At 33.3% G+C, this 18,462-nt stretch overlaps 2 protein-coding genes across 3 annotated transcripts; one reads left to right on the top strand and one right to left on the bottom strand.

Annotated features, from left to right (window-relative positions):
* Nucleotides 1-5,378: 5,378 nt before the first annotated feature.
* LOC134254608 (serine/threonine-protein kinase TNNI3K-like) lies at nt 5,379-16,257 on the top strand. 2 transcript variants are annotated; one of them, XM_062737136.1, is made up of 22 exons: nt 5,379-5,476; nt 5,887-6,024; nt 6,161-6,269; nt 6,508-6,611; nt 7,031-7,128; nt 7,374-7,487; nt 7,690-7,788; nt 9,012-9,153; nt 9,547-9,685; nt 10,812-10,916; nt 11,156-11,250; nt 11,540-11,692; nt 11,916-12,059; nt 12,462-12,612; nt 12,898-13,024; nt 13,200-13,267; nt 13,399-13,556; nt 13,705-13,754; nt 14,291-14,423; nt 14,697-14,806; nt 14,943-15,139; nt 15,469-16,257. In XM_062737136.1, exons 2-22 carry the CDS (start codon nt 5,985-5,987, stop codon nt 15,650-15,652), a joined length of 2,520 nt encoding a protein of 839 aa, XP_062593120.1. In that variant the 5' UTR covers nt 5,379-5,476; nt 5,887-5,984; the 3' UTR covers nt 15,653-16,257. The 2 variants fall into 2 exon arrangements, with proteins under 2 accessions (XP_062593120.1, XP_062593121.1); XM_062737137.1 differs by having other exon boundaries at nt 5,427-5,476; nt 5,890-6,024.
* Nucleotides 16,258-16,341: 84 nt separating this feature from the next.
* LOC134254609 (uncharacterized) lies at nt 16,342-18,462 on the bottom strand. The gene is made up of 4 exons (XM_062737138.1): nt 18,337-18,462; nt 17,518-18,216; nt 17,277-17,358; nt 16,342-17,149 (listed from the first exon to the last, which is right to left on the bottom strand). The coding sequence occupies exons 1-4, from the start codon at nt 18,389-18,391 to the stop codon at nt 16,891-16,893; spliced, it is 1,095 nt and encodes a 364-aa protein (XP_062593122.1). The 5' UTR covers nt 18,392-18,462; the 3' UTR covers nt 16,342-16,890.

The following is an 18,462-nucleotide window of genomic DNA, read 5'->3' as shown; positions in this document are numbered from 1 at the left end:
GATATTTCAATATATTGCAGTACAATGACAAAGAATATCGTATCGCAATACGATTTTGTAATATCGATATATTGGCAATATACTTAGATTAAGGAAATTTGTCATTAAAAATGAAAATGGACTTATAAAAGTTTGTTATTAAGCCAAACAGTAAGTCAGAAGTTGTTTTGTTGATCATTTGCCAGGTACATAACTGTCATTGAAATCAACCTTTTTTTCATGTGAACTGTTATCATAGTTATGTACATTCTGCATGTAAATTAAAGTAAATTTGGTATGAAAATGCCATTTTTATTACTGTAGACGTACTTTTTTCCAGGGTATATTTCGTCTCAATTCGTTACACCTGACTGCTTTATTGTCATGGGTTTCTCAGACTGTCACTATATGCCATACATTTATATTAAGTACGCTAGGTTATCTTGCATCACCTTTGTTTATATTTTATTACCACGCAATTACATTTATCTGTGTTGTTTGTAAAATATTGCAATACATATCGCAATACGGTTTAAAATATCGCAATATATCGCAATACGAAATCTCGGGTCAATACCCAGCCCTACTTGCAATGTAAAGTCTTAAGTACTGAAAGTACATGAACATATGCCAAGGTACAAGTTCCTAATGCTTTAGGGAACCTGAGAAATAGGCCAGGTAGTCAAGCACATTTGTTAATGGACAAGTTAAGGGGGAGGTGCCTTTGTTCATTACACAGATCATTTGATCAGAGCAGAGGGACACCTAATGATCACTTTGCCAGGTACATACATGTATATCTGTCATTGATACCTTTTATCATGTGAACTGTTAATGAAAGGAATTTGTCCTTTGTCTTTCTTTTCAATATACAAGTACAGCTCATATCTCAAACACTTTTCATTTATTGAAGTGATTTGGAAATCCCACTACTTTTTGTCCCCTGCTTCTGCTAAAAGTGGAGGATATTTAAGAAATATTTTTCAGTGAACATGGCGTTATGAATAGCAATTGCTTTGCTGGCATATTCCATGATGCAGGCTAGACTCATTTATCTGTTTATGCATCAACATTGAATAGCCACTTGCTGCGTTCTTAGCGAGGAAAAAGGAACGAATTGGGATAATACAAGGGAGGGAAGCCGGCAATTCAAGATTAAGGGGCGACAATATGACGGAACAGCTAACTTTGATCCCACATATTGTCAGTCCTTTTGACACCTTGACCCTATTTCTTGGTTATTGACCTTGGCTCTCTCTTGCTGTCCCTGTGTTCTTCCTCCTGCATGCACTTTGTGACCCTATCAGTACACATTATAAAGAAAAATAGATTTTTTTAGTCTATAAAATTTTTTAGCATATAAATATAGCGTGGGGGGGGGGGGGGTGACTGTTCGCCCAACCTAAAGTTATTTATTTTGAGAAAAAGGCCTATTCTTTCATGACAAGTTTGTTTTGCATAGTAATGCCCCATATAAACTGCTGAAAATGATAGTTGTATCTCCACCCCCACCAAAAACCGCACTGAAATAGCTACCGCATTACGAATTCCTACGAACATTTTAAAACCAACACAGCTATGAGCTTTGTGTTTTGTCATATGCTTTATTGCATTTTCTTCTATCAACATTGTATTAGGCAAATGTGTACAGCATTACGATAAATCTAACCAGAATTCAGGGTTTTATATTAATTTGAAATCCCATTTCCCTTGAGGCTGTTGCCTGGACGTCGGGTTTCATGCAACGTCGACAGCGCTGGTTTTTGGTAAGACAGCAGATTCTTCCCCTCCTTTTACACGGACTGTTTAAAACGGGGCATTGCTTTCTCTCACAAGGGCCCTCCTCGGCAAGTTCTGGCATCACAGGGGGGCAAACTTTGAAGTTCAATCCGCTGGTTTTCATATGCTGTAGAATATAGGAAAGTTTTTGATGAGACAGTGTTTTCTTTCGAAGGATATAACTGAAAATTTATTGTATATGCCTTCATTGTCTCGATCTTGTGCTAAACTTTGGTTAGTTTACCAAACTAAAGAAATCCGCACCATATTTTTTTTTCAATGAATAGAAATAAAGTTTTCTCTGATTTCTTTTTCCTTCACCTATTTCTTTCTTTCTGGGCACATTTTTTTTTTAGCTAATGGGCTTTTCTGATCAAAATTTGTCCTTTGTGTGTAGTTGTCGTCGTCGTTGTACCTAAACTTTTTTCCAGAATTTTATCTTCTCCAGAACCACAGGGCCAATTTCAACCAAACTTAGCACAGAGTGTCCATTGGTGAAGGGATTTCAAGTTTAATTCTTCAAATGAAGGGCCAGGGGGAGATAATTACGAGATAGTGAAAAATCAATAGCATTAAAAAATCTCAAGAACCAATGAGACAGGAAAGATGAAACTCGTGTGGAATCATCCTCAGATAGTGTAGATTTGAATTTTTTCAAATCATGACCCCCGGGGGAAGGGTGGGGCCAAAATAGACGATCAGAGTTTTTCATCAGAATATATAAGAAATATGTTCAAAAATTTTCTTCTAAAGAACAGCAAGGTAATGATTGGTCAAATTTATGTGAAAACATCCTCAGATGGTGAAGATATAAGTTTAATTCAATCATTACCCTCATGGGTAGGGTGGGGTCACAATAAAAGTTCAAACTTGTAGGGAAAAACTCAGAAGTAGTCAGAATAGATATGTAAGCATCCTTAATTAGTGTAGATTCAAATTTGTTCAAACCATACCCCATTTCAGGGGTAGATGGGGACCACGTATGCATTTAAGCTTTTCAATATATACTAACTGACTTTTTCCAAACTGCTCAGATGAGCGATATGGCCCCTGGACCTCTTGTCTTGCATGTACGTTCTCACTGAAATTCGTTCATGTCATTCGTAAATGTTTTGGTTTAACTTTTAAAATTCAAAAACAGACATCTCAGATCGTACTTTAAAGGTACTTGGACACAGATTTGAAGTTATTATTTTCTCCATAATATTACGACTTACATGTATATATTTTAATAGCATTTCACACAAAAATTAATTTAAAATCTTATTTCATTTAAAAGATATTGAAATTTCAAATTTTTCGGCGGGTTTGATTGACATATCCTTGCACTCTCACAAATTTAATTTTATTCTTAATCCTTAGGAAAAGTGGCAATCTTGTTTTGTATAAATGAAAACTATTAATACTATAATCCAGAAAATTCAGAGTAGACATGTTCGAAAGCAAAACAAAAACACAATATATTGTCAGTCCGTGCAGTTGTGGTAAGCAGATATATATAAAACCCAGTGAATTCTAAATATAAACAATAACAGAACTCAAGCCCTGTTTACAAAAACTGTGTACATAACACGAGTGTGCTCGATTTGCTAAACTCTGTACGCATCTCTTTCGGAACGACGATACTTGTGAAGGTGTTTTGCTTTCTAACATTTCTACTCTGAATAAAATTATTTTTCTTGATAAAAGTTTTAATATTTCTCATTAATACACATCAAAATTGCCACTTTTCCTTAGGATTAAGAATAAGGTTAAAATTTGTGAAAGTGCAAGGATGTGTCAATCAAACCCGCCAAAAAATTTGAAGTTTTAATAACTTTTAAATGAAATAAGATTTTAAATTAATTTTTGTGTGAAATGCTATTAAAATACATGTATATAATTCGTGATATTATACAGAAAAAATGAGAAAATATGAACTTCACATCTGTGTCCAAGTACCTTTAAACTCTCCTGAAGAGTGTTCGAAGTAGATAAATCGAGTCCATTATAATTTTATTAACCCCCCCCCCTTTCTGATACGCTGATACCTCTATGGTGAAATAAGTGCACGTGTGTAGTTTAAATACTAAAAGTAACCTAAGATCATTTAAGATTTGTGGAAATAATGTGATTTTTAAAAAATGTCTTACCACACCGAACACGATGTCAACCTCGAGTATGAGCTGAAATATCAAAAAAATTATATTGAATGAAGAATTATCCATAGTATTATATATCATGTATTTTTTCATAGTATATGTATATCACAATTAAGTGTTTACTCAAAAAATAACTAATATAAAAAGTACTAATATATATTTTCATATATATAAAAAAAAATAATTTTTTACCAATATTAGCCAAAAGTTCCAAATTACACAGTATTTCCACTGCATCGTTTATCGTATGAAGACAACTTCCCTCAACTACACACTTAAGACGTTACATTTGATCTTATCAAATCCATAAAGAGTTATAAAGAAACTCTATTGGTGCAAATAATTATTTGATTATTCATTTCTTTCCTTGATGGAGATAGATGGAGCATGTGGTATCCCATTTCAGTGCGTTTTATACTAGACATGAAAGACATAATTAACGTGGCCGTAGATTGCTTAGAAGATATGGGACATAGAATTGTTAAGTTAGATGTTATACCACCCAACAGCTGTTCATGAAAGATGAAAATTACAATGTATAATTTGTAATCGACCAAAAAAATATAATTGAATGTATGAATAACAAGAATTATTTACAAAAATGATCGAATTTAAAATGCACTTGTGATTGATGGGGATGTTATTCCTTGACATGCAGAAAAAAAAAATTCATGGAACATTATTTTTTAGGTCACAAAAGCATTTTTATTTTGTACTGTATACCCCCCCCCCTTCCCGCGATTCCGTAATGCCTTTGGAAGTGAACATAGCTTGGTAAGTAACCAACAAAAACCTAGATAAACATGATTTGAAGAAATAGATTTTAGAAAAGGTTTAGTTATACATTGTAAATCATATCATGTTTTATTTAAATCGTATGTACATTTATACTGTATATATGCCTAAGCCCAAAGATAGCTCATGAAAATCAGTATGGGTTATTTCCAATATGGATTAAATTGCTGGCATTTGACATAATATACTTAGTACTGTTATTGCAATCAAAATGGTATAAAATAAGTAATTGCATAAAAAAACTCAGAAAATAAAGAAAGGATGGGTTCTCAATTGTATAAGAAAAACGAATAGTTGGGTTTTAATTTAGTTTTAAAAAGTCATTTTTAAGCCGTTGCACAAAATGTTTTGTGGGCTCTTCTTAAAATGTCGATTTTAGTCATGGCCTTAATCTGATCAGATCTAGATAAAAGTCATAAATTCCATTGTGAAAAAAAATCACTGACGACGAAAATTTATATTTTGATAAGCAAAAGATTTTGTTAAAAGTTGTTTCCTAATGACCTATATAAATTTGACATTTAAATTAATTTCTGTCTTCTTGTTTTACATATAAATACGATAAAAATTGTTAAAACTTCTTTTGTCCTATTTCATTTTGAGCTAGTATGTTTAATAACATACATACAGTACTTATTTTTGCAGAGCATATACGGAATTTACATCGGGTTCAACTCGATCTCGTTAAGAGCATCGGGTTCGATGTTGAAGTGTGTTGCAGCCCAAAACATATCTGTCTTCGGTAAACAATAAAACATTCATAATCTAGAGTGAAATATGGGGTAAATATTTCTAAATATACGTAGAACAATTACTTTTCATGTCCACTGATACGTTTTCAGAAAGATGCATTTGATATTCTTAGAATTATTGACGTTTCAGACCAATTCGACTAAGCTCATGTTTTGATCATAGGACATGATCGGTGCTCTCCATCTAAATCTAGAGGCATATAGAAATAAAATGTCCCCATCTGCTTAAATATCAACATTTTATTACTGTTTTTGATGACTTGTATCATAAACAAAATAACAGTATATATGTGATATGATAAAGACCTTGATTAAGTCGCACAAAAACTGTACAGAATCTTTACCCCATTTATTTAACCTCAAAATCTGGAGATAACATAAGACTAGAAAAAATATTTATTATCTTTTGTAATATGTGATAATTATATCCTGTTTTCCAGTAGGACTATATCATTATAATGCAAGATTTTGGATGAAAAGGGAGTGCCATTTCCATGTGTTCCAGATCCTAAAGAAGTGATGGTTACAGAAGAAAAACATGGGGAACTTTAAATCAAGACCAACAGTGTCTTGTGCTGGTATATATTAATTCATTTTTTTTTTTTTTACTTTTTATTCAGTTTTTTTTAATTTGATCATTGATGTTAATCTACCATTGTGTGATAGTGTAAAGTTTGGAGATTTGATCTGAAATTAAATTGTTATTAAACACAGATGAGCTGAAAAAGAAGATCAGTGAAAGTTATTCCTTGTTTCGATCAAGAGCAATAGAGGACCTGCGTCCCAATGAAAAGGATTGGACAGAAATACAACTGGCTTGTGGGTCAGTATACAAAAAATTCTTTTGTGGTTTTATATACACTTAATAAATTTTTAACAGAATAATTCACAAAGCCTTTTGAAATTGCTTGAGAGAGCATATGGGCTACTAATTTATATATGAACATTCAACAACTCTGTAAACACTGACTTATGAAGGAGTTATGATCATTTTTGAAACTAATTTGTGTCATGAGATATTTCCAGGTTTATATGTACATGTGTATATCTTTAATATTTAGGAAAGGAGATTACAACAAAGTAGTAGATCTAATCACAGAAGAAAACATAAATGAGAAGACGGATGGAGGGCTGAATTTATTACACATAGTTGGTGCTTATGGAGGTAAGTATTGTGTATGTGTATCTTGTTTAAGTGTAAAAAAGGTCAAAAAGAAAATTCATCTACTGCAGTTTAAAAGAAGGATTTGATGGGTTTCAAGTTTTTCAGATCTTTATAATCTCCTTGTCATGATTCATTAAGTAAGATATCAAATATCATTTATATTATACAGGAGGGGGATGGGGTAAAACTTACGTGTTTTACAATAATTGTATGATTTAGATTCAATATCCATTTTCACCAAATGCCATTTTCACCAAGTGCCATTTTCACTAAGTATCATTTTGCAAAATCTAGGTGCCTTTTTCACCACTCGGTACTGTTTGAAGTATAATTCAGGCAGATTAGATCCTCACATTAAGCAATGCTTTATAAACAGGTTTGTTATTTGTTTTTATTTTTAACTTCTTAATTTTATTCAGGTAGTAGATCTCTGATCAAATTCCTGCTGGAAAAGGGATTGAAACCGGATAGTCTTAGTAAGAGACAGTTTACAGCTCTCCACCTGGCAGCATACAGGGTAGGTCAAAAATAGAGTTGAAATAATTACACACAAAAAAAACCCAACAAAACATAACTTCAGTAAGAGACCATTGACAGCTTTCCACTTACAGGGTAGGACAGAAATAGAACAATAATAAAGGCATATAAAAAATCATGAGATTTTATGTATTGTGTGTTTTTATGTCAAGCACTACATCTTTTTTTTTAATGAGACAAAGGGAGATATAAAAGAATGTTCTACATTGACAAAAATTATTATAGGGGGATTCAGAATGTGTGTTGTGTCTGCTGGAGAACCCTAGTATTGATGTGAATCTGGCTGGCAACAGTGGCCTTACAGCCTTACACATAGCAGCCATGTGTGGATTTCAGGAGGTGGTATTTCATACTTGTAACGTCAAGACCAAAACAATTTTGTTCAGCAATTTATATCATTTCAAAAAGGAAAAAAAAATGAATTACCTTTATTATGCTGAAGCTTTCTTAATAAATTTTCAAAGAGTTGACTGGCATCAGAAATTAAACTTGATAAAGTGCACTGTTTGCAAACATTGACATTTTTTTGTCTTTGGTCTAGATTGCTGAAATACTGTTAGACAATGGAGCCAAAATCAACATACAGGATGCTGTAAATTTTACACCTCTGCATATAGCTTGCAACTTTGGCAATGATAAGGTAAGTTATAATGAAACATCTATTAAATACACTGTAAATACCTATGCATAAAAAATTAAGTAATTACAAACTTGATCAAATGAAAATATTCCTTGAATACAGGAACAAATGTAAAATCTGACATAATCTGCTAAAACATGTGTTACGAAATTCGTTTCATCACTGTTGTGTATTTCATTGATCACTCGCAGCGTATGCAGTTGTTATCAGCATATTGATATGTACGTGATTGTTTGTTTTTAAATAATTGATAAAAAGTTGTAAAAGATATAAGTTATATGCTGTCCATCGTATATTGTTTTGGAATCGGGTTCACTGTATTTCGACCCGGTCTCGATCTCGATAGCATGTTTGAAGTCAATTATCACGTTTCGTCTTTGAACATTGTATTGTCATTGTTTAAATCAACTTAATAACGTAATAGCTACTTGTACTTATCGTATTTTGGTAGATAAAATCCCATTTTGTATGGTTAGTAATGATTTTCTATTAGAAAACTTCTCTGCGTGCACTTTCCCTGATTTGTTTATACCGGAAGTGGCGTAGGGTCATTCCGGCAATTGGCTAATTGAGGTTACCAGTGGGTACAGTAAAGGTATATAAAGAAGCGAAAATTCGTCTGCTGGGGAGGATTTAAGCCTCCAGATTAGTATGAAACTCCCATCATTGGCAGTCATTTAAAGGGATGGCAGACCCTATGCAGACCAGATGGGTAATTATATTAGTCAAGTTATATTAAATTGAGACGCTGAGATATCCCTGTGGGAGACCCATAAGTAGAGTGGGAGACCCATCGACGGGAAAACTTATGGGAGAATTTATGGGAGTTACAATTTATTATTAAAACTATATAGGTCTTACAGAATAGGCATAAATAAATTATATTAAACCAAGGAAAGTATATTTTAGTACAAGTAGCTAATTTTTATAATTATTTTGGGAAATTTAGATTTTACCTACGGGTTGTGGGAGTGACTTCACTTTATAAGAGACTGATATATATTGTATTGTGATTTTTATTATAACAATACTTACATTTAATTGTACATAGTGTAAATAAATTTTATTTGTTGAACTTTTATCCTGACTTAATTATTAATTTATAAGTTAACATACGAGAGTGGAAAGCCCACACAGTTGCCCCACTCTCTCCCGAGGTGGGAGGCGCAACACATGTTATATGCATTTTTTATGGAAACCAAATTTTAGGGACATTTTTGTAGGTGGTGAGTTTGCTGGTGTCACACGGGGCTGACGTAAATGCCTCTGGGGGAGTGGGGGACCGTCCATTACACCTGGCCTGCTCCCGAGGTCACTTAAACATCACCAAACTCCTGGTAGAGGCTCCACAACAGCCCGCAGAAGGTGACCATTTATTACATCTTAATACATTAAAAATTTGATCTTCTCTTGTATTTGTATTCTAGGCTTTCCAGATTGAGATAGTTATGTGAAGTAGAAAAATACATGTTTACTATCTTAAATCATGAAATTTCTCTTTTGGTCGATTACATCTTTATTATTTCAAGTTGTTAAAGATGTAATAATTATTTATTTATTTTCATAAATTCTTGAAAAGGAAACAAAATACATTATATACAGTATGAAAACAAAAAATTGCTAAAGAAAATAACCAGAACTTTTCATTATTTATCTACAATTATAGCATGTCACTTTTTTTCCATCTATAAATCATTATCAGTATAAATTATAAGTTTATTTCTTGTATTTTTAATATGTTAATGATTTCATTTTCAGTCAATGTTAAGGATGATGAAGAACACTATCCGATCCATTTCTGTTGTAAATCTGGTCACCTGACCGTCCTTAGTTATCTGTTGGAGAAACAGGCACTGCCACACGTATGCAACATCTACGGGGACACACCTCTACATCTGTATGTACACACATTCATCTTCCATGCACTAAAAAAAAGTTCTGACACCGAAACTTAATCTAAATGATTTATATTTCGTCAAGTGAAGAGAGACATTGGTTTACTAGACTCTTATCCCAATTCAAAATTTTCTGGGCAAAACCCCTGTTTTATTTTTTGAGGTAGATCATAGGAATTATGATCCATATTTGGAATATAGATGTATCATCATAAAATATGTCACATGTAAAAATAACCCCAGGGGTGTGCAATTAGCATCGCCCGACGCCCGGGGCTACCACTTTTTGGGGTCGGGCTAGTGATTTTCTGCATGGAGGTAGCCCGTCGGGCTAGTCAAAATTATAACTACACACGCAATACATGAAAAGCACAACCTGTATTTTCACTCGTTTTTCCTATCATATTCCCAACCAGTGAAAATTTTTCTGACAACGTGCTCCTACTCTCAATAAATCTCCATAAACTTATCTGTTTTGCAGCACTACCTGACTTATTTACTTCAAAAACGATCGTTTTTTTCCTAATCCGAATTTCCTCTGTTCTTTTGTTTATGGTAAATACATGCAGATATCTCATTAAATTATATACGATCCCTCAATCAACTGAAAGATAAGTGTTTTGTGACTCACATAAAATATATTTATAGTGTATTTAATGATTTAAGATGAAAACAAAATGAATTAAATTTCATTCTAAATGAGCTTGTGCAATGTTCAGAAAAAGGGAAGATAGTTTATTTAAATTCATTTTAATCTTCTTTCATTATAATTTATACATGACTTAATTTCATAGTGAGAAATAAATTTTAATTTTAAAAAGAATGACCTCAGTACCGCGACTTTTTCAAAAATTAATTTCTTTTCAACAAATAGTTTTTTTATTTTAATTTTTGCACTTATATTTGGGCTAGTAACTTTTCACTTGGGGCTAGTAACTTTATAGCTGCCACTAGCCCATAGGCTAGTAATTGATTTTTCTAATTGCACACCCCTGAACCCTTTTTAACCAACATTTGACCTTAACCTTTGACCCCAGATTCAGAAAAGCAATAATGTCTCTCCTAGACTTAGCTTTTCACTTATCCCATTTTATTATGAAATATCACCTGTTTTATCTTTTGTTGTAGGGCCTGTTACAGTGGTAAAGTAGAGATAGTGAAACATTTGATCTCTGTTACTGGGTGTGATAGCCTGGCAAAGGAGAATATCTTTAGTGAGACACCCCTTCACAGGTTTGTACTTCTGTCAGAGCTAGATTACTGGTAGGAGCCTAAAGTTTAACGAACTCTTGAAAAAATAATGAAATATTTTGTATATCATTGTTAAGGATTTAAGATTTTGCATTTTCCCCCATCTGATATGTACAAACCAGATTATTCTAAAGAAAAATAATCAAGGTGCAAACAATGGAAATTAAGTTACAACATGGGATAAGTTCTTTGATTTTTCACTTGTTATTTACCTTTGGCAGTGCCTGTACAAGTGGGAGAAGTCTGGAGTTGATCAAATATCTTCTGGAGCTTCCTAATGTTAATATTAATTACCAAGGAAAGGATGGACACACAGGTATGTTACCTTACTAATAATACATGCATGCCCAAATAAATTGTCAAGTTTTAAAGTATATTGTTGTCATGCAAAAGTCAATACATATCATGTATCTTGTGAAAAAATTCATTACATGTAACTTCAGTTGGTTATATTTATAAATTAAGAAAAAAAAAGAGTTACCTATACATGTATCAAATGTTCCAGTGCAAATGCAAGAAGTACAATAAAGAACATTTTTAAAGTATAATTTATTATTATTTTATTTAGATTAGAAATACATGTATGTTGTGTTATGACTTGACAGCTTTACACAGTGCCTGTTACCATGGTCACATCAGGGTGGTCCAGTTTCTGCTGGAGTGTGGGGCAGACATGAATCTGGTGGCATGTTCTGAAATGAATGGAGGGACCGACAAAAAGGAGGAGCAGACTCCACTGATGTGGGCCTATGAACAAGGTAAAAAACTTCTCTCAAAAGAGCAGGATGAATCTTCAAGTAATGAAGATTTGTATTACAATTAATCAATTCATGTTTAATTGAGTGTATAAAAGGAATTTATTTCAGTTTTAGATTTTACAGATGCTTTTAGAGAATTTCAACATTTTCCAAACAATTTTGAAGATTTTGTAGGAAGTTTACCTGAAAAAGCTGTGTTATGATTTTTTTGTTGTACATGTAGGTCATGACACCATTGTGACCTTGTTAAAGCACCATAAACGGCCACAGGATGAGTCAGCCTGTGGGGACTACTCACAGCCTGGTGGAGAAGGGTCCTATGTGTCTGTCCCTTCCCCCCTGGGGAAACTCAAAAGCATGACCAGAGGTAGGATTGCTTTGAAGGCAAACTACTTGTTAATCAATATTAACTTATTTATTCACCTTGAATGATGAAAGCCAGATAGACTTTAATGATGAAAAGGTTTGGTTGTTGTGCTATACTGGGTACATATGAATATGTGTTTATGAAGAAACCACTATATGACTTGTAAAATTTGGTGACTGATTGCTCAAAGGTATACCAGTTATGTTGACATAATTTAAGCAGACACAGGGTGCACATGTACATGTATGTATGCATATGCTGGTTTTATAAGTACAAAAATTGTCAAGTTAAAAAAATTATTCTTGGATACATAATGATTGTCAAGATTAAAAAAAATGATTATTGAGTTGATAAAGCTATTAAACATGGTATCTTCCTTTTATTGTTGTATTTTCATTTCAGAGAAGATTGATGTGTTACAGTTGCGTTCATCTCTACCTCGGAATTTCCAGTTACAAATCACTGATTTAGATTTTCAAGAGCCAATAGGAAGTGGCTCATTTGGCAAAGTGTATAAAGGAAAATGTCTCGGAAAAACTGTGGCAATTAAAAGGTCAACCTCTTAATTAATATTAATTATAAATGAATTTTTTTTGTTGATATTCAACAATATATTGTTGAGATTTAACAGCATCATTGCAATTAGTACATGTATACAATGTAATTTTTTATTGGTCATAATTTTTTTCCCATACTGCATTTTGTTTTACACATATCTTACCTTCTGTTCTAACAGTAGACTGGTATTTAGTGGGTACCTAAATCTCAGTATGAATATCTTGACTATAGGTGCAGAAAGTATAAACGTGTACTTAATGTATTTCCTTATATTCCACAGATACCGGGCCTCCTCTTTTGGGTGTAAGTCTGATGTAGACATGTTCTGTAGAGAAGTAGCCATTCTGTCCAGGCTAAATAGTCCCTATGTCATTAGTTTTGTGGGTGCTAGTTTGGATGATCCAAGTGTAAGTGTTCATTTTAAAACCAAATTCAAAAGAAATTTACAAGAAGCATTATGTCACTCTTGTTTTAAAAAAAAATTAGTCCTTTTCTTAATCTTTTCATGAATTTTAGATTTACATGTATTTTTAATGCTACAAGTACAGGTATCTCTGTATGGTTGATGTGGTTTTTTTGTAGAACTTTGCAATTGTTACCCAATTTGTTGCCGGAGGTTCACTTTTCAGTATTCTCCATGAACAAAAGAGGTTTTTATATTTTTCTACCACAGCATTGACTCAACTACAAAATATGCATGTCTTTCTTGAAATGAGAAAAAATTGTCATTAATTTTGAATTACCCGGTAAACTTCTCACATTATTGTATTTTGTTTTTTAGACTCATTGATTTGCAGTCAAAATTGACCATTGCGACAGATGTATCCAAAGGAATGGCTTATTTACATAATCTGACACAGCCAATCATACACAGAGATTTAAACAGTCACAACATTTTATTGGACGAGAACGGACATGCAGTAGTGGCTGACTTTGGAGGTAATACAATACAAAAGATTACTATGGTGTATTTAAATTTAACAAATTTCATACAGATATAACAAATTACGGATATAGCATTTCTTACAATTTAAAGCAGATTTGAAGCACAAAGATTGATATCTGGTTCATTTTTATTGTTTTACAGAATCAAGATTTCTTCTCTCAGAAGAGGATAACATGACAAAACAGCCAGGGGTTTGTATTGTTTTTAAATTTCTACTTACAGTTAAACTTCAGTATCTCTAACTTAGATATCTCAAATACCATAGATATGTCAAAGTAAAAATTAAGTCACAGTCAACCTTTCCATTATTTATTTTCAATCTCATGTGCAACTATTGGCCAAATATTGCGATATGTATTGCAATATTTTTAATGTTATTAAAATGGCATTTTTCTTATTATATTAACTTTAATTTAAATACAGAATGTACATAACTATGATAGGTAAGCAAAACAAAAAAAATCTTGTTGGTTTTGTTAAATTTCTGCTTCGAAATACACTCATAAAACAGTTCCTGTCTTACTGTTTGGCTTAATAACAAACCTTTCTTACATTTGTTCTTATATTAAATGATAAAATTCCTTAATCAAAGCATTTTGCCGGTATATCGATATTACAAAAACGTATTGCGATATGATATTGTTTGTCTTTGTATTGCAATATACCGTATATTTCCTGTAAACCTGCAAAATGTATTTCTATATTGCAATTTTGAATTTTCTATCAGAACCTGCGATGGATGGCCCCGGAGATATTCACTCAGTGCACTAAGTACAGCATCAAGGCTGATGTGTTCAGCTTCTCTCTGTGTATTTGGGAGTTATTATCTGGAGAACTTCCATTTGCACATCTAAAACCAGGTACACACCTAAAATAACAACAAGAAGGCACATACACATACTTAGATCTATGTGTAGAGAATCATAGCTTGTGAATGGAAGTCTGAAATAACTATTTTGTTGCCATATGCAACTTAAATCAAACAATAAACATGTACGTCAACATCCAATATGAAATCGTTTAACAGAAATATTCTCTAAGTTGGCACAATTGAGACGTTGTCAGCATGTACCTGTATACACAGCTACAGTTTGACTACATAATTCATTTCCTTGTACATTTATTTTTAAAAGCTGCTGCTGCTGCAGAAATGGCATACCACACAACACGACCACCTATTGCTGTCACCTTTCCAAAACCCATTGTCACTTTACTACAGAGATGCTGGAATTCTTGTGCTGATGTAAGAGCTTCTCTTTCAAAATTCTGTTGACCATTCTGATAGTTTTATATTAATAATGATATGCATTTTCTGATTAATTTTCTTAAAAGTTCTAAATTTTTTGATTAATCATCTGAAATTTTTTCCTTTCACACAGGACAGACCTGAATTTAAGGAAATTGTGCCAGTCCTAGAGGAATGTAAACAAACCCTGGTAGCAGATCTCCTGAACAACACAGGAATAACTTCACTTAAAGAGGCCAGCGAGCCTGGGGAGGGAGAAACCACGCCCCCCATAGCGGGCAATGTGATGGCACTACGTACACACTGGGAAATGGAGGCTTCAAAGAATAGGTATAATGTTGAAGTTAGGAAACCAAAATTTTCAATACCTACATGAAAATAAATCTTGTGTTATCTATATTGTGTTAGAGCCATTAAAAATGTCTTGCACTTTAATTACCCGGTTTCCCTTTAAAACCCTTTCTATTCAAGTAAATAACATTTCCATGTAATTGTCATGTACATGTTCACCCACTAAAAGCTTCGGTATTGCTTGAGAAATATAACCTGGGAAGTTGAATAAAATTTACCACTAAGCAATGAAGTTTTCATTCCCCAACAAGAGAGAAAAACTATAATTAGCATGTAAATAATTTTTTTGTTTTTATCCCCCAAAGCAGCAGTGTTCCTATTGATGAACTGAGACGCAGACTGCAGTATCCACAGGTGGATAAGAATGGCTACGTCTCGGATCCTCTCAGCACCCTGGGAATCTCGGTCACCATAGAACAGACTAAAAAACTACTGGAGTCGGCCATTAACCAGGGTCAGGAATCCGTCATTGATCCAAGGAATAAACTGTGAAAGCCATGTCCAGGACAGAAAATACAGTAGTGGTCATGATGGAATCTGTACTCACTAAAAGCTGTGTGAATTTCTTATCATAGAGTATCAAGTATTTTTATCACTTTTTGCCAAAAGTTATAAACAACACATGCGGGTAATACATTTCATTGCTTAAGGTTTATGCTTTGAATCTTATTTTGCGAGATTTTTGAGATGTTTTGAGTTTGGCTTGTTGTCTCTTTGGCTACAAATTTAGGATTTTACTCACTCTTTATTTATACTCATCACTTCTAGTCATTAATATCCTAATTATCATATTTTTAAAACTTAATTATACTTTTGTAAATCTACCATTATGATATTAATTTTTTAAAATCTTTTTTTGCAATATTTTGCATCTGATTTATGCAAAGAATTTGTTGCCTTTGGATGCTGAAGCAATAGTTTTTGTATTTCAGTATACAAATTGTACACTGTTAGTGGGCTTTTGATTCTGTAATTTTACCTACATTTTGTAGAGTATGCAAATGAAATGAATCCAGTATTAAGGGAGAAATCCAGCTAATTTTTGTAATGGTTGTGCTTATATTGAAATTAGTTGTGCAGTAAAATAATTTATTATATACCGGTAGTTGGCTGTTTTGTATTTAATTAATCATACTATATACAACATTGTGGTTTCGAGTTCACAAGCTCCCTCAAACAATGAGGATGATAAATTATATAAATTATTCATGGATTACTAACAATATGTAATAAAACAGGTACTGTTTGATTTCTTGAACAAGTGTTTAGATTTTTTCAAAGGTTTGAAAACATGTACAATTGTTGGAAAGGAAAAATATCAAACAGCATATTTCTCTGTATATTTGAAAATTCGAACATTTTTTTTTTCAGACTCATATAAGCAACATATGAATAATCCATATCCTCTTTCTTCTCAATTCATAATGACTTCTCGAAGTTTTCAATAAGGATATTTTCACCTTATACAAAGTTTAAATATTTAACAAATATATTTAGTGCAAAGATCACTAGTACCATATTTATTCTACAACAAATTATACATAAGGACATGATCTCCACTCATATGATGTACTTCTCTACAATACTGTTCAATGATATCTTCTATTTAACTAAATGAATTATCATTATATTGCAATATTTTGCCCCCCCCCCCCTTTTCAAACACACATATCCAAATAGAATTTTCGTCATATGCTGCCATATATGTTAGTAAGCAGTTAGTTAACCATTTACATTCTTGTGTTCTCAGGGCTGATAGAAGGTAGCTTATTCTTATATCCCATTTGGAGTTCCATCTTTTTAAGGAATTCTTCATCTTTCTTGGAAACTTTTGGGACAGGTTTTACTCTTCTCTGCTTTTTGCCCTCGGGAAAGTAAGGTTTCTTCCTCTGGTCGAGGATGGGGGGTAGGTCTGTCAGACCCTTCAGAGAGCGTTTCTCAGCCTTACTCTTTTTCTTGGATTTTTTCTCTTTGGCTTTGTGGCCACTGCTTTAAAACACAATAAAAGTTCAGAAACATTTTAAGATTTTAATATCTTTGAACGCAATGTTATTATATTTTAGTAGGTTTATTTCTATACTTGTAAGCAATACATGTAACCTAGCAGTTAACTTACAACTTCTCACTGCGTGATTCCAACATTCTTTGTCTCTCTTCATTCATTAGCTGCATAGATTTCTGCTGTTTAACTCTTAGAACTAAAATAATTACATTTTTTAAAAATGCAAATAGTACATCTATAGCTATTGCTAAATTTCAGAGTACAATAAATTATTCCATGAAAAAAGAAATGGAAGGACACATTTGTAACTTAAGAAATGGCTTTTATAACATTGTATATTTTGAGACGATCCTACCATCAGCATTATTCTGTCCTTCTGGGGGCTCCTTTATGTGAAACACTTGATCCACGGTGGTAGGTGTACCAGAGTAGGACGGGGGATAATTCTCCTGGATTTCGAATCGATGCTCTACTTGCAGTGATTGGGTTAGTTTATGGTGCCGTTTTCCAGTTGCATTAGTTTCCGCAGCTGGTGAGACTGGAATTCTAGATCCAACAATCTCTAGCCCTAGGTTTGGACTAAAAATTCTACCTGAGCTGCTTGCTTTTAATCTTTGTGGTTTTTCGGCTGTGTATGCCTGTTGATATTGGTTCTCGTAAAAGGAGCTAGATGAAAAAGATGATCCATGTTTCTCACTTTCACGGTGATGCTTGGTAGACGAATAAGACTTGTAGGTCAATCCTCTTTCCATGGAAATGCTGACATCCACGAACTCCTCGTTGTGTGAAGTATAATGGGTTGGAGGAGGAGAGTACCCTAGTTTTCTGGACAGGTTGGAGCATGGTCTGGTATCCTGGGAGTTTGGTGTCAGGGGTGGAGTTGGGACATATGTAAACACTTTCCCACTCTGTTCCCCTGGCGTGGGACTGCATCCAAAAGCTGATCCTCGATGGAAGATTCTGTCAGAGGCCACTGAGCGAGCTGACATGGGGGTATAGCTGCTGGGAGTGACACTCTTCTGACGTTTTATTACTTCCAATATTTCACGAGCTACTGCAATATCATTCAATATGATTTTCTTAGTAATGTAGGATCATGAAAATCTATGTGATTCTACAGTTTAGGCCTAGAGAGAATGACAAAGATGGATAATACTAAAGTATTTTAACCTACCTGGCGAATAATCTACCAGTGACTCTCGGGAATAGTTGTTGTTTGTCGATTCCATTGTGAAAAAGACACAAAAGTGTAATCAAAAGTCAAGTATTTGTTTACTTTTATTACGTCACATGCATTATG

The sequence above is a fragment of the Saccostrea cucullata genome, unplaced genomic scaffold, assembly GCF_032062105.1.
Source record: "Saccostrea cucullata isolate Sc308-1 unplaced genomic scaffold, CSIRO_AGI_Scuc_v1 ctg354, whole genome shotgun sequence".
Taxonomy (NCBI): domain Eukaryota; kingdom Metazoa; phylum Mollusca; class Bivalvia; order Ostreida; family Ostreidae; genus Saccostrea; species Saccostrea cuccullata.
This window is presented reverse-complemented; position numbering and strand designations above follow the sequence as displayed.

Excerpts from the sequence above, each read along its gene's own strand:
- LOC134254608 (XM_062737136.1), top strand. The coding sequence starts at position 5,985 with ATGGGGAACTTTAAATCAAGACCAACAGTGTCTTGTGCTG. Across the intron at positions 7,789-9,011 it reads GCAACTTTGGCAATGATAAG|GTGGTGAGTTTGCTGGTGTC; the intron begins GTAAGTTATAAT and ends ACATTTTTGTAG. Across the intron at positions 9,686-10,811 it reads GGGGACACACCTCTACATCT|GGCCTGTTACAGTGGTAAAG; the intron begins GTATGTACACAC and ends CTTTTGTTGTAG.
- LOC134254609 (XM_062737138.1), bottom strand. The coding sequence starts at position 18,391 with ATGGAATCGACAAACAACAACTATTCCCGAGAGTCACTGGTAGATTAT. Across the intron at positions 18,217-18,336 it reads ACTGGTAGATTATTCGCCAG|TAGCTCGTGAAATATTGGAA; the intron begins GTAGGTTAAAAT and ends ATGATATTGCAG. Across the intron at positions 17,150-17,276 it reads GAATCACGCAGTGAGAAGTT|CAGTGGCCACAAAGCCAAAG; the intron begins GTAAGTTAACTG and ends TGTGTTTTAAAG.